The sequence below is a fragment of the Tachypleus tridentatus genome, chromosome 10, assembly GCF_004210375.1.
Source record: "Tachypleus tridentatus isolate NWPU-2018 chromosome 10, ASM421037v1, whole genome shotgun sequence".
Taxonomy (NCBI): Eukaryota; Metazoa; Arthropoda; class Merostomata; order Xiphosura; family Limulidae; genus Tachypleus; species Tachypleus tridentatus.
The window spans coordinates 4,723,940-4,739,973 of record NC_134834.1 but is presented as its reverse complement, the minus strand read 5'-3'; the positions used below and the strand labels follow the sequence as shown (position 1 = coordinate 4,739,973).

The window sequence follows — 16,034 nt, the reverse complement described above, 5'->3', positions numbered from 1 at the left end:
CATTAAGAATGAAATGACTAACAATTCTACATTAACAATGAAATGAATAATAATTCTATATTAAGAATGAAATAAGTAACAATTCTATATTAACAATAAAATGAGTAAAAATTCTATATTAACAATGAAATGGGTAATAATTCTATATTAACAATGAAATGAGTAATAATTCTATATTAAGAATGAAATGAGTAACAATTCTATATTAACAATGAAATGAGTAACAATTCTATATTAACATTCAAATGACTAACAATTCTATATTAACAATGAAATGACTAACAATTCTATATTAACAATGATATAAGTAACAATTCTATATTAACAATGAAATGAGTATCAATTCTATATTAAAAATGAAATGACTAACAATTCTATATTAACAATAAAATGAGTAATAATTGTATATTAACAATGAAATGAGTAACAATTTTATATTAACAATAAAATGAGTAACAATTTTTTATTAACAATGAAATGACTAGTAATTCTATATTAACAATGAAATGAGTAACAATTCTATATTAACAATGAAATGAGTAATAATTCTATAATAAGAATGAAATGACTAATAAATCTATATTAACAATGAAATAAGTAATAATTCTACATTAACAATGAAATGACTAACAATTCTACATTAACAATGAAATGAATAATAATTCTATATTAAGAATGAAATAAGTAACAATTTTATATCAACAATAAAATGAGTAACAATTCTATATTAAACAATGAAATGAGTAATAATTCTATATTAACAATAAAATGAGTAATAATTCTATATTAACAATGAAATGAGTAACAATTGTATATTAACAATAAAATCACTAACACTTCTATATTAACAATGAAATGAGTAACAATTCTATATTAACAATGAAATGAGTAATAATTCTATATTAATAATGAAATGAGTAACAATTCTATATTAACAATGAAATGAGTAATAATTCTATATTAAGAATGAAATGAGTAACAATTCTATATTAACAATGAAATGACTAACAATTCTATATTAATAATGAAATGACAAACATTTCTATATTAACAATGAAATGTAACTACATTAATAATGAAATGATTAACAATTCTACATTAACAATGAAATGAGAAACTATTCTATGTTAACAAGGAAATGACTGACAATTTTATATTAACAAGGAAATGACTGACAATTCTACATTAACAATGAAATGAATAATAATTCTATATTAACAATGAAATAAAAACTATTCTATATTAACAATAAAATGAGTAATAATTCTATATTAACAATGAAATGAGTAACAATTGTATATTAACAATAAAATCACTAACACTTCTATATTAACAATGAAATGAGTAACAATTCTATATTAACAATGAAATGAGTAATAATTCTATATTAAGAATGAAATGAGTAACAATTCTATATTAACAATGAAATGACTAACAATTCTATATTAATAATGAAATGACAAACATTTCTATATTAACAATGAAATGTCTAAGAATTCTACATTAAGAATGAAATGATTAACAATTCTACATTAACAATGAAATGAGAAACTATTCTATGTTAACAAGGAAATGACTGACAATTTTATATTAACAAGGAAATGACTGACAATTCTATATTAACAATGAAATGAGTAATAATTCTATATTAAGAATGAAATGAGTAACAATTCTATATTAACAATGAAATGAGTAACAATTCTATATTGACATTGAAATGACTAACAATTCTACATTAACAATGAAATGAGTAATAATTCTATATTAACAGTGAAATGACTAACAATTCTATATTAAGAATGAAATGACTAACAATTCTATATTAACAATTAAATAAGTAATAATTCAATATTAACAATGAAATGACAAACAATTCTATATTAACAATGAAATGACTAACAATGCTATATTAACAATGAAATGACTAACAATTCTATATTAACTATGAAATTAAGAGACATTTTATTATGTGAAACGAAGCATATTAAGGAAGTGAAAAAAGTGATTTTAACAGAATCACAAATCATTTTGGTGATGATAGATCATTGCTGTTCCTTTTACTGCTTTATTTTTCTGTATGTATGAACATGAAACAGAAGTAATGGTGCTTACACTGAAAGTCTTTATTTTCGGGTTGTTTGTGTCCACCTTGCCAATAAAACAGACAAAGGACAACTGGGGATTGTGAGTGAATAATCCATAGCTTCTCCGCCCTTTTAGCCATTGATTATCAGGAAGTTTATTCTTTCCTAATAGAATGAGACAACAGAGGGCACTGTAAAGGTTTCTAGAATTTTAATAACAAACAACGTAACTATGAAATTTAACATTTTTTGGATAAAAAAGAGAAACAACAACACAAAAAGCCCATAATAATTCCATATTTAGTTAGGAATAACCAAGTGTTAGAAACACAACTATTAAATCATTAAGAATAACCAACTGGTTTGAAACACAATTATAAATGATTAGGAATAACCAACTGGTTTGAAACACAACTATTAAATCATTAGGAATAACCAACTGGTTTGAAACACAACTATTAAATCATTAGGAATAACCAACTGGTTTGAAACACAACTATTAAATCATTAGGAATAACCAACTGATTTGAAACACAACTATTAAATCATTAGGAATAACCAACTAGTTTGAAACACAACTATTAAATCATTAGGAATAACCAACTGGTTTGAAACACAACTTTTAAATCATTAGGAATAACCAACTGGTTTGAAACACAACTATTAAATCATTAGGAATAACCAACTGGTTTGAAAGACAACTATTAAATCATTAGGAATAACAAACTGGTTTGAAACACAACTTTTAAATCATTATGAATAACCAAGTGTTTGAAACACAACTATTAAATCATTAAGAATAACCAACTGGTTTGAAACACAACTTTTAAATCATTATGAATAACCAAGTGTTTGAAACACAACTATTAAATCATTAGGAATAACCAACTGGTTTGAAACACAACTATTAAATCATTATGAATAACCAAGTGTTTGAAACACAACTATTAATTCATTAAGAATAACCAACTGGTTTGAAACACAACTATTAAATCATTAGGAATAACCAACTGGTTTGAAACACAAGTTTTAAATCATTATGAATAACCAAGTGTTTGAAACACAACTATTAAATCATTAGGAATAACCAACTGGTTTGAAACACAACTATTAAATCATTATGAATAAACAAGTGTTTGAAACACAACTATTAAATCATTAAAAATAACCAACTGGTTTGAAACACAACTATTAAATCATTAGGAATAACCAACTGGTTTGAAACACAACTTTTAAATCATTATGAATAACCAAGTGTTTGAAACACAACTATTAAATCATTAAGAATAACCAACTGGTTTGAAACACAACTATTAAATCATTAGGAATAACCAACTAGTTTGAAACACAAGTTTTAAATCATTATGAATAACCAAGTGTTTGAAACACAACTATTAAATCATTAGGAATAACCAACTGGTTTGAAACACAACTATTAAATCATTATGAATAGCCAAGTGTTTGAAACACAACTATTAAATCATTGGGAATAACCTACTGGTTTGAAACGCAACTATTAAATCATTAGGAATAACCAACTGGTTTGAAACACAACTATTAAATCATTAGGAATAACCAACTGGTTTGAAACACAAGTTTTAAATCATTATGAATAACCAAGTGTTTGAAACACAACTATTAAATCATTAAGAATAACCAACTGGTTTGAAACACAACTTTTAAATCATTATGAATAACCAACTGGGTTGAAATACAACTATTAAATCATTAGGAATAACCAACTGGTTTGAAACACAAGTTTTAAATCATTAAGAATAACCAACTGGTGTGAAACACAACTATTAAATCATTAGGAATAACCAACTGGTTTGAAACACAAGTTTTAAATCGTTAAGAATAACCAACTGGTTTGAAACACAACTATTAAATTATTAAGAATAACCAACTGGTTTGAAACACAAGTTTTAAATCATTATAAGCGTATATCAAGTCGTTACAGGAACTTCATTAATCTCTCTTTCTGTTATACACATCTCTCGCTACACAACCATCTCTTGTAATAAGCTATTAATATTTAGACTGTAGTCGTGCTTACCACTAAGGTTTACACACTTGTTTTTGTGAAGTCAAGTCTCTCTAAATTTGAACATTTCTTATAATTATATATCAAATTTCAAAACTTCCTCTTCAGGTACAAACTTATGATTAGTTTTACATATTTAATAGTGGACAGTACACGTCATAAGTATAATATAATATCTAATAAAGATAATGTAATATTTAATAAAGATAATGTAAAAATCTAATAAATAATTAATGAAGAATTTCGAAAAAGTTGGTAGAAAAACAGTTGGGAATATATTTGTTGAAACAGTGACGAACAAAACAACTACCCAATCCGGTTTTCCTTGTTTTAACTTAAATTTGTGTATGTTTTTATTGGCTCGAACGGTACCCTGCTGGTACAGCGGTAAGTCTACGGATTTACAACGCTAAAATCAGGGTTCGATTCCTCTCGGTCAGATAGCCCGATGTGGCTTTGTTACAAGAAAACACGCAAACACACATTGGCTCGAACATTCTTTCGTTGTTGGGGCTACAATTTCAAGACGACTGAGATGTGTCAGCGCATTACAAGTACCAGAATATAGAAGTCTCCAAAAGACACACAAATGAATTCAGTAACGGGTTGGAAACACCTTAATAGATATTGTGCAGCAAGTCTAGTGCAATATTATGTCTGTAGCTGCTTTCAAAGTGTTCCTCTCTGCTTACCGTACTTCTGACTATCGTGATGAATCGCAGGTGAAATCATTCGTATCTCAGTTGAAACCTAAACATAACAAGTTGATAGCGAAAGTATAAAAGGTTGGCGGTTGCGTAGTTAATGACACCAAGAATTTGGTTTTATTAATATGTAACGACCAGCAGGTGGACGTTAGTGCTAACTTGTCTGGAGACTTGAGGATGCTTATTGCTTATACAAATTTATCAAACAACTCAAAATGACTTTTCTCGAAGCTCTATTGAAAAAATACATCTAAATACCACCGTTTTTGGGACTTTCTGGATTGAACTCACTTTTAGTATTGAACAAATTGTAGAGTGGAAACACCTCGTGACTTCTGAACGTAGAGAGGAAACACCTCGTGACTTGTGAACGTAGAGTGGAAACACCTAGTTACTTGTGAACGTAGAGTGGAAACACCTCGTGACTTGTGAACGTAGAGTGGAAACACCTAGTTACTTGTGAACGTAGAGTGGAAACACCTAGTTACTTGTGAACGTAGAGTGGAAACACCTCGTGGCTTGTGAACGTAGAGTGGAAACACCGAGTTACTTGTGAACGTAGAGTGGAAACACCTAGTTACTTGTGAACGTAGAGTGGAAACACCTAGTTACTTGTGAACGTAGAGTGGAAACACCTCGTGACTTGTGAACGTAGAGTGGAAACACCGAGTTACTTGTGAACGTAGAGTGGAAACACCTAGTTACTTGTGAACGTAGAGTGGAAACACCTAGTTACTTGTGAACGTAGAGTGGAAACACCTAGTTACTTGTGAACGTAGAGTGGAAACACCTCGTGACTTGTGAACATAATTCAAGCGCCTTCATTTCCTTGTTTTATTAACGTACAGTAATTAAAGATAATTTGTGATACTTATAACACATTAATTGCAAACTGTCACGATAAGGATTCGTTACTTCGCAGCTTTCAGTTGTACTTTACTTCCACGACGTGGTTTTCTGGGTCTATTACAGCGAGTTTTCCCACAGTAGACGATTACCATAGCAGTATTCTCCATGATTTCTCTATTTCGTTTGTTAAAAGCGCGTTTAAACGAATTCCGAGAAACAAAATCACGTGGCTCTGTAAATTATGGTTTGGTGGAAAAACAGCCAATGTAGCAGTGAACTATTGAAAGACAAGTAACATTCAACTGATGTTACATTATCTACATCTACGTAACTCCAACTTTATTCTCCATAAATGGACACAGAAACTTAAGAAAAAAGGTAATTAAAAAGGAGAATAGGGATCGTCAAAAAAGTACAGAAAATGTTAAATCGAAACGAAAAGATAATAAAAACAAGGGACTTTGGAAAGTAAACAAACTAGGCTGTAAATAGTGTTTATATCAGTGTCTGGAGCTACCAATCTTTATTTTCACTCCACTAAAATTAATAAGTACAGAATAAAAATAGGGATTTGTAGCTTGATAAATAATGAAAACGGTATTTATAGTCTAGTTTGTTTACTTTTATAGAGTATCTAGTAGCAGGCTTGAAGATATAATATATGTTTACTTTTATAGAGTATCTAGTAGCAGGCTTGAAGATATAATATATGTTTACTTTTATAGAGTATATAGTAGCAGGCTTGAAGATATAATATAGAGTATCTAGTAGCAGGCTTGAAGATATAATATATGAATATCTAGTAGCAGGCTTGAAGATATAATATATGAGTATCTAGTGGCAGGCTTGAAGATATAATATATGAGTATCTAGTAGCAGGCTTGAAGATATAATATATGAGTATCTAGTAGCAGGCTTGAAGATATAATATAGAGTATCTAGTAGCAGGCTTGAAGATATAATATATGAGTATCTAGTAGCAGCCTTGAAGATATAATATATGAGTATCTAGTAGCAGGCTTGAAGATATAATATATGTTTACTTTTATAGAGTATATAGTAGCAGGCTTGAAGATATAATATAAAGTATCTAGTAGCAGGCTTGAAGATATAATATATGAATATCTAGTAGCAGGCTTGAAGATATAATATATGAGTATCTAGTAGCAGGCTTGAAGATATAATATATGAGTATCTAGTAGCAGGCTTGAAGATATAATATATGAGTACCTAGTAGCAGGCTTGAAGATATAATATAGAGTATCTAGTAGCAGGCTTGAAGATATAATATATGAGTATCTAGTAGCAGCCTTGAAGATATAATATATGAGTATCTAGTGGCAGGCTTGAAGATATAATATATGAATATCTAGTAGCAGGCTTGAAGATATAATATATGAGTATCTAGTAGCAGGCTTGAAGATATAATATATGAGTATCTAGTAGCAGGCTTGAAGATATAATATATGAGTATCTAGTAGCAGGCTTGAAGATATAATATATGTTTACTTTTATAGAGTATCTAGTAGCAGGCTTCAAGATATAATATATGAGTATCTAGTAGCAGGCTTGAAGATATAATACATGAGTATCTAGAAGCAGGCTTGAAGATATAATATATGAGTATCTAGTAGCAGGCTTGAAGATATAATATATGAATATCTAGTAGCAGGTTTCAAGATATAATATATGAGTATCTAGTAGCAGGCTTGAAGATATAATATATGAGTATCTAGTAGCAGGCTTGAAGATATAATATATGAGTATCTAGTAGCAGGCTTGAAAATACAATATATGAGTATCTAGTAGCAGGCTTGAAGATATAATATATGTTTACTTTTATAGAGTATCTAGTAGCAGGCTTGAAGATATAATATATGAGTATCTAGTAGCAGGCTTGAAGATATAATATATGAGTATCTAGTAGCAGGCTTGAAGATACAATATATATGAGTTTCTAGTAGCAGGCTTGAAGATATAATATATGAGTATCTAGTAGCAGGCTTGAAGATATAATATATGAGTATCTAGTAGCAGGCTTGAAGATACAATATATATGAGTTTCTAGTAGCAGGCTTGAAAATATAATGTATGAGTATCTAGTAGCAGGCTTGAAGGTATAATATATGAGTATCCAGTAGCAGGCTTGAAAATACAATATATATGAGTTTCTAGTAGCAGGCTTGAAGATATAATATATGAGTATCTAGTAGCAGGCTTGAAGATATAATATATGAGTATCTAGTAGCAGGCTTGAAGATATAATATAAAGTATCTAGTAGCAGGCTTGAAGATATAATATAGAGTATCTAGTAGCAGGCTTGAAGATATAATACATGAGTATCTAGTAGCAGGTTTGAAGATATAATATATGAGTATCTAGTAGCAGGTTTGAAGATATAATATATGAGTACCTAGTAGCAGGCTTGAAGATATAATATATGAGTATCTAGTAGCAGGCTTGAAGATATAATATATGAATATCTAGTAGCAGGTTTGAAGATATAATATATGAGTATCTGGTAGCAGGCTTGAAGATATAATATATGAGTATCTAGTAGCAAGCTTGAAAATATAATATATGAGTATCTAGTAGCAGGCTTGAAGATATAATATATGAGTATCTAGTAGCAGGCTTGAAGATATAATATATGAATATCTAGTAGCAGGCTTGAAGATATAATATATGAGTACCTAGTAGCAGGCTTGAAGATATAATATAGAGTATCTAGTAGCAGGCTTGAAGATATAATATATGAGTATCTAGTAGCAGGCTTGAAGATATAATATATGAGTATCTAGTAGCAGGCTTGAAGATATAATATATGAATATCTAGTAGCAGGCTTGAAGATATAATATATGAGTACCTAGTAGCAGGCTTGAAGATATAATATAGAGTATCTAGTAGCAGGCTTGAAGATATAATATATGAGTATCTAGTAGCAGGCTTGAAGATATAATATATGAGTATCTAGTAGCAGGCTTGAAGATATAATATATGAGTATCTAGTAGCAGGCTTGAAGATATAATATATGTTTACTTTTATAGAGTATCTAGTAGCAGGCTTCAAGATATAATATATGAGTATCTAGTAGCAGGCTTGAAGATATAATATATGAGTATCTAGTAGCAGGCTTGAAAATACAATATATGAGTATCTAGTAGCAGGCTTGAAGATATAATATATGAGTATCTAGTAGCAGGTTTCAAGATATAATATATGAGTATCTAGTAGCAGGCTTGAAGATATAATATATGAGTATCTAGTAGCAGGCTTGAAGATATAATATATGAGTATCTAGTAGCAGGCTTGAAGATATAATATATGAGTATCTAGTAGCAGGCTTGAAGATACAATATATATGAGTTTCTAGTAGCAGGCTTGAAGATATAATGTATGAGTATCTAGTAGCAGGCTTGAAGGTATAATATATGAGTATCCAGTAGCAGGCTTGAAAATACAATATATATGAGTATCTAGTAGCAGGCTTGAAGATATAATATATGAGTATCTAGTAGCAGGCTTGAAGATATAATATATGAGTATCTAGTAGCAGGTTTGAAGATATAATATATGTTTTCTTTTATAGAGTATCTAGTAGCAGGCTTGAAGATATAATACATGAGTATCTAGTAGCAGGCTTGAAGATATAATATATGTTTACTTTTATAGAGTATCTAGTAGCAGGCTTGAAGATATAATATATGAGTATCTAGTAGCAGGCTTGAAGATATAATATATGAGTATCTAGTAGCAGGCTTGAAGATATAATATATGAGTACCTAGTAGCAGGCTTGAAGATATAATATATGAGTATCTAGTAGCAGGCTTGAAGATATAATATAGAGTATCTAATAGCAGGCTTGAAGATATAATATAGAGTATCTAGTAGCAGGCTTGAAGATATAATACATGAGTATCTAGTAGCAGGCTTGAAGATATAATATATGAGTATCTAGTAGCAGGCTTGAAGATATAATATATGAGTATCTAGTAGCAGGCTTGAAGATATAATATATGAGTATCTAGTAGCAGGCTTGAAGATATAATATATGAGTATCTAGTAGCAGGCTTGAAGATATAATATATGAGTATCTAGTAGCAGGCTTGAAGATATAATATATATAGAGTATCTAGTAGCAGGCTTGAAGATATAATATATGAGTATCTAGTAGCAGGCTTGAAGATATAATATATATCTAGAGTATCTAGTAGCAGGCTTGAAGATATAATATATGAGTATCTAGTAGCAGGCTTGAAGATATAATATATGAGTATCTAGTAGCAGGCTTGAAGATATAATATATGAGTATCTAGTAGCAGGCTTGAAGATATAATATATGAGTATCTAGTAGCAGGCTTGAAGATATAATATATGAGTATCTAGTAGCAGGCTTGAAGATATAATATATGAGTATCTAGTAGCAGGCTTGAAGATATAATATATGAGTATCTAGTAGCAGGCTTGAAGATATAATATATGAGTATCTAGTAGCAGGCTTGAAGATATAATATATGAGTATCTAGTAGCAGGCTTGAAGATATAATATATGAGTATCTAGTAGCAGGCTTGAAGATATAATATATGAGTATCTAGTAGCAGGCTTGAAGATATAATATATGAGTATCTAGTAGCAGGCTTGAAGATATAATATATGAGTATCTAGTAGCAGGCTTGAAGATATAATATATGAGTATCTAGTAGCATCTAGTAGCAGGCTTGAAGATATAATATATGAGTATCTAGTAGCAGGCTTGAAGATATAATATATGAGTATCTAGTAGCAGGCTTGAAGATATAATATATGAGTATCTAGTAGCAGGCTTGAAGATATAATATATGAGTATCTAGTAGCAGGCTTGAAGATATAATATATGAGTATCTAGTAGCAGGCTTGAAGATATAATATATGAGTATCTAGTAGCAGGCTTGAAGATATAATATATGAGTATCTAGTAGCAGGCTTGAAGATATAATATATGAGTATCTAGTAGCAGGCTTGAAGATATAATATATGAGTATCTAGTAGCAGGCTTGAAGATATAATATATGAGTATCTAGTAGCAGGCTTGAAGATATAATATATGAGTATCTAGTAGCAGGCTTGAAGATATAATATATGAGTATCTAGTAGCAGGCTTGAAGATATAATATATGAGTATCTAGTAGCAGGCTTGAAGATATAATATATGAGTATCTAGTAGCAGGCTTGAAGATATAATATATGAGTATCTAGTAGCAGGCTTGAAGATATAATATATGAGTATCTAGTAGCAGGCTTGAAGATATAATATATGAGTATCTAGTAGCAGGCTGAAGATATAATATAGAGTATCTAGTAGCAGGCTTGAAGATATAATATATGAGTATCTAGTAGCAGGCTTGAAGATATAATATATGAGTATCTAGTAGCAGGCTTGAAGATATAATATATGAGTATCTAGTAGCAGGCTTGAAGATATAATATATGAGTATCTAGTAGCAGGCTTGAAGATATATATATGAGTATCTAGTAGCAGGCTTGAAGATATAATACATGAGTATCTAGTAGCAGGCTTGAAGATATAATATATGAGTATCTAGTAGCAGGCTTGAAGATATAATATATGAGTATCTAGTAGCAGGCTTGAAGATATAATATATGAGTATCTAGTAGCAGGCTTGAAGATATAATATATGAGTATCTAGTAGCAGGCTTGAAGATATAATATATGAGTATCTAGTAGCAGGCTTGAAGATATAATATATGTTTACTTTTATAGAGTATCTAGTAGCAGGCTTGAAGATATAATATATGAGTATCTAGTAGCAGGCTTGAAGATATAATATATGTTTACTTTTATAGAGTATCTAGTAGCAGGCTTCAAGATATAATATATGAGTATCTAGTAGCAGGCTTGAAGATATAATATATGAGTATCTAGTAGCAGGCTTGAAAATATAATATATGAGTATCTAGTAGCAGGCTTGAAGATATATATATATAAGTATCTAGTAGCAGGCTTGAAGATACAATATATGAGTATCTAGTAGCAGGCTTGAAGATATAATATAGAGTATCTAGTAGCAGGCTTGAAGATATAATATATGAGTATCTAGTAGCAGGCTTGAAGATATAATATATGAGTACCTAGTAGCAGGCTTCAAGATATAATGTAGAGTATCTAGTAGCAGGCTTGAAGATATAATATATGAGTATCTCAGCAGGTTTGAAGATATAATATATGAGTATCTAGTAGCAGGCTTGAAGATATAATATATGAGTATCTAGTAGCAGGCTTGAAGAGATAATATAGAGTATCTGGTAGCAGGCTTGAAGATATAATATAGAGTATCTAGTAGCAGGCTTGAAGATATAATACATGAGTATCTAGTAGCAGGCTTGAAGATATAATATATGTTTACTTTTATAGAGTATCTAGTAGCAGGCTTGAAGATATAATATATGTTTACTTTTATAGAGTATCTAGTAGCAGGCTTCAAGATATAATATATGAGTATCTAGTAGCAGGCTTGAAGATATAATATATGAGTATCTAGTAGCAGGCTTGAAAATATAATATATGAGTATCTAGTAGCAGGCTTGAAGATATAATATATGAGTATCTAGTAGCAGGCTTGAAGATATAATATATGAGTATCTAGTAGCAGGCTTGAAGATATAATATATGAGTATCTAGTAGCAGGCTTGAAGATATAATATATGAGTATCTAGTAGCAGGCTTGAAGATATAATATATGAGTATCTAGTAGCAGGCTTGAAGATATAATATATGTTTACTTTTATATAGAGTATATAGTAGCAGGCTTGAAGATATAATATAGAGTATCTAGTAGCAGGCTTGAAGATATAATATATGAGTATCTAGTAGCAGGCTTGAAGATATAATATATGAGTATCTAGTAGCAGGCTTGAAGATATAATATATGAGTATCTAGTAGCAGGCTTGAAGATATAATATATGAGTATCTAGTAGCAGGCTTGAAGATATAATATATGAGTATCTAGTAGCAGGCTTGAAGATATAATATATGAGTATCTAGTAGCAGGCTTGAAGATATAATATATGAGTATCTAGTAGCAGGCTTGAAGATATAATATATGAGTATCTAGTAGCAGGCTTGAAGATATAATATATGAGTATCTAGTAGCAGGCTTGAAGATATAATATATGAGTATCTAGTAGCAGGCTTGAAGATATAATATATGAGTATTACTAGCAGGCTTGAAGATATAATATATGAGTATCTAGTAGCAGGCTTGAAGATATAATATATGAGTATCTAGTAGCAGGCTTGAAGATATAATATATGAGTATCTAGTAGCAGGCTTGAAGATATAATATATGAGTATCTAGTAGCAGGCTTGAAGATATAATATATGAGTATCTAGTAGCAGGCTTGAAGATATAATATATGAGTATCTAGTAGCAGGCTTGAAGATATAATATATGAGTATCTAGTAGCAGGCTTGAAGATATATATATATGAGTATCTAGTAGCAGGCTTGAAGATATAATATATGAGTATCTAGTAGCAGGCTTGAAGATATAATATATATGAGTATCTAGTAGCAGGCTTGAAGATATAATATATGAGTATCTAGTAGCAGGCTTGAAGATATAATATATGAGTATCTAGTAGCAGGCTTGAAGATATAATATATGAGTATTCTAGTAGCAGGCTTGAAGATATAATATATGAGTATCTAGTAGCAGGCTTGAAGATATAATATATGAGTATCTAGTAGCAGGCTTGAAGATATAATATATGAGTATTTCTAGTAGCAGGCTTGAAGATATAATATATGAGTATCTAGTAGCAGGCTTGAAGATATAATATATGAGTATCTAGTAGCAGGCTTGAAGATATAATATAGAGCTCTAGTAGCAGGCTTGAAGATATAATATATGAGTATCTAGTAGCAGGCTTGAAGATATAATATATGAGTATCTAGTAGCAGGCTTGAAGATATAATATATGAGTATCTAGTAGCAGGCTTGAAGATATAATATATGAGTATCTAGTAGCAGGCTTGAAGATATAATATATGAGTATCTAGTAGCAGGCTTGAAGATATAATATATGAGTATCTAGTAGCAGGCTTGAAGATATAATATATGAGTATCCTAGTAGCAGGCTTGAAGATATAATATATGAGTATCTAGTAGCAGGCTTGAAGATATAATATATGAGTATCTAGTAGCAGGCTTGAAGATATAATATATGAGTATCTAGTAGCAGGCTTGAAGATATAATATATGAGTATCTAGTAGCAGGCTTGAAGATATAATATATGAGTATCTAGTAGCAGGCTTGAAGATATAATATATGAGTATCTAGTAGCAGGCTTGAAGATATAATATATGAGTATCTAGTAGCAGGCTTGAAGATATAATATATGAGTATCTAGTAGCAGGCTTGAAGATATAATATATGAGTATCTAGTAGCAGGCTTGAAGATATAATATATGAGTATCTAGTAGCAGGCTTGAAGATATAATATATGAGTATCTAGTAGCAGGCTTGAAGATATAATATATGAGTATCTAGTAGCAGGCTTGAAGATATAATATATGAGTATCTAGTAGCAGGCTTGAAGATACAATATATATGAGTTTCTAGTAGCAGGCTTGAAGATATAATATATGAGTATCTAGTAGCAGGCTTGAAGATATAATATATGAGTATCTAGTAGCAGGCTTGAAGATATATAATATATGAGTATCTAGTAGCAGGCTTGAAGATATAATGTATGAGTATCTAGTAGCAGGCTTGAAGATATAATATATGAGTATCCAGTAGCAGGCTTGAAGATATAATATATATGAGTATCTAGTAGCAGGCTTGAAGATATAATATATGAGTATCTAGTAGCAGGCTTGAAGATATAATATATGAGTATCTAGTAGCAGGTTTGAAGATATAATATATGTTTTCTTTTATAGAGTATCTAGTAGCAGGCTTGAAGATATAATACATGAGTATCTAGTAGCAGGCTTGAAGATATAATATATGTTTACTTTTATAGAGTATCTAGTAGCAGGCTTGAAGATATAATATATGAGTATCTAGTAGCAGGCTTGAAGATATAATATATGAGTATCTAGTAGCAGGCTTGAAGATATAATATATGAGTATCTAGTAGCAGGCTTGAAGATATAATATATGAGTATCTAGTAGCAGGCTTGAAGATATAATATAGAGTATCTAGTAGCAGGCTTGAAGATATAATATATGAGTATCTAGTAGCAGGCTTGAAGATATAATATATGAGTATCTAGTAGCAGGCTTGAAGATATAATATATGAGTATCTAGTAGCAGGCTTGAAGATATAATATATGAGTATCTAGTAGCAGGCTTGAAGATATAATATATGAGTATCTAGTAGCAGGCTTGAAGATATAATATATGAGTATCTAGTAGCAGGCTTGAAGATATAATATATGAGTATCTGGTAGCAAGCTTGAAGATATAATATCTGAGTATCTAGTAAGAGGCTTGAAAATATAATATATGAGTATCTAGTAGCAGGCTTGAAGATATAATATATGAATATCTAGTAGCAGGCTTGAAGATATAATATATGAGTAGCTAGTAGCAGGGTTGAAGATATAATATATGAGTATCTAGTAGCAGGCTTGAAGATATAATATATGAGTATCTAGTAGCAGGCTTGAAGATATAATATATGAGTATCTAGTAGCAGGCTTGAAGATATAATATATGAGTATCTAGTAGCAGGCTTGAAGAGATAATATAGAGTATCTGATAGCAGGCTTGAAGATATAATATAGAGTATCTAGTAGCAGGCTTGAAGATATAATACATGAGTATCTAGTAGCAGGCTTGAAGATATAATATATGAGTATCTAGTAGCAGGCTTGAAGATATAATATATGAGTATCTAGTAGCAGGCTTGAAGATGTAATATATGAGTATCTAGTAGCAGCCTTGAAGATATAATATATGAGTATATCTAGTAGCAGGCTTGAAGATATAATATATGAGTATCTAGTAGCAGGCTTGAAGATATAATATATGAGTATCTAGTAGCAGGCTTGAAGATATAATATATGAATATCTAGTAGCAGGCTTGAAGATATAATATATGAGTATCTAGTAGCAGGCTTGAAGATATAATATATGAGTATCTAGTAGCAGGCTTGAAGATATAATATATGAGTATCTAGTAGCAGGCTTGAAGATATAATATATGAGTATCTAGTAGCAGGCTTGAAGATATAATATAGAGTATCTAGTAGCAGGCTTGAAGATATAATATATGAGATCTAGTAGCAGGCTTGAAGATATAATATATGAGTATCTAGTAGCAGGCTTGAAG

At 30.1% G+C, this 16,034-nt stretch overlaps 1 protein-coding gene across 4 annotated transcripts in view; it reads right to left on the bottom strand.

The window, feature by feature from the left end:
- LOC143228668 (breast cancer anti-estrogen resistance protein 3 homolog) overlaps positions 1-16,034 on the bottom strand; it is a 156,323-nt gene that overhangs the window by 49,627 nt on the left and 90,662 nt on the right. For 3 of the 4 annotated variants that reach the window (XR_013015402.1, XR_013015401.1, XM_076459914.1), the window contains exon 2: positions 2,113-2,249. Coding sequence is in view for 2 of the 4 variants with exons in the window: in XM_076459914.1 (XP_076316029.1) it covers positions 2,113-2,224 (112 nt within the window). In the remaining 2 variants the exon portion in view is untranslated. Of the gene's footprint in view, positions 1-2,112; positions 2,250-5,126; positions 5,265-16,034 lie in introns of those variants that run through there. The other variant, XM_076459915.1, reaches the window with a different exon arrangement.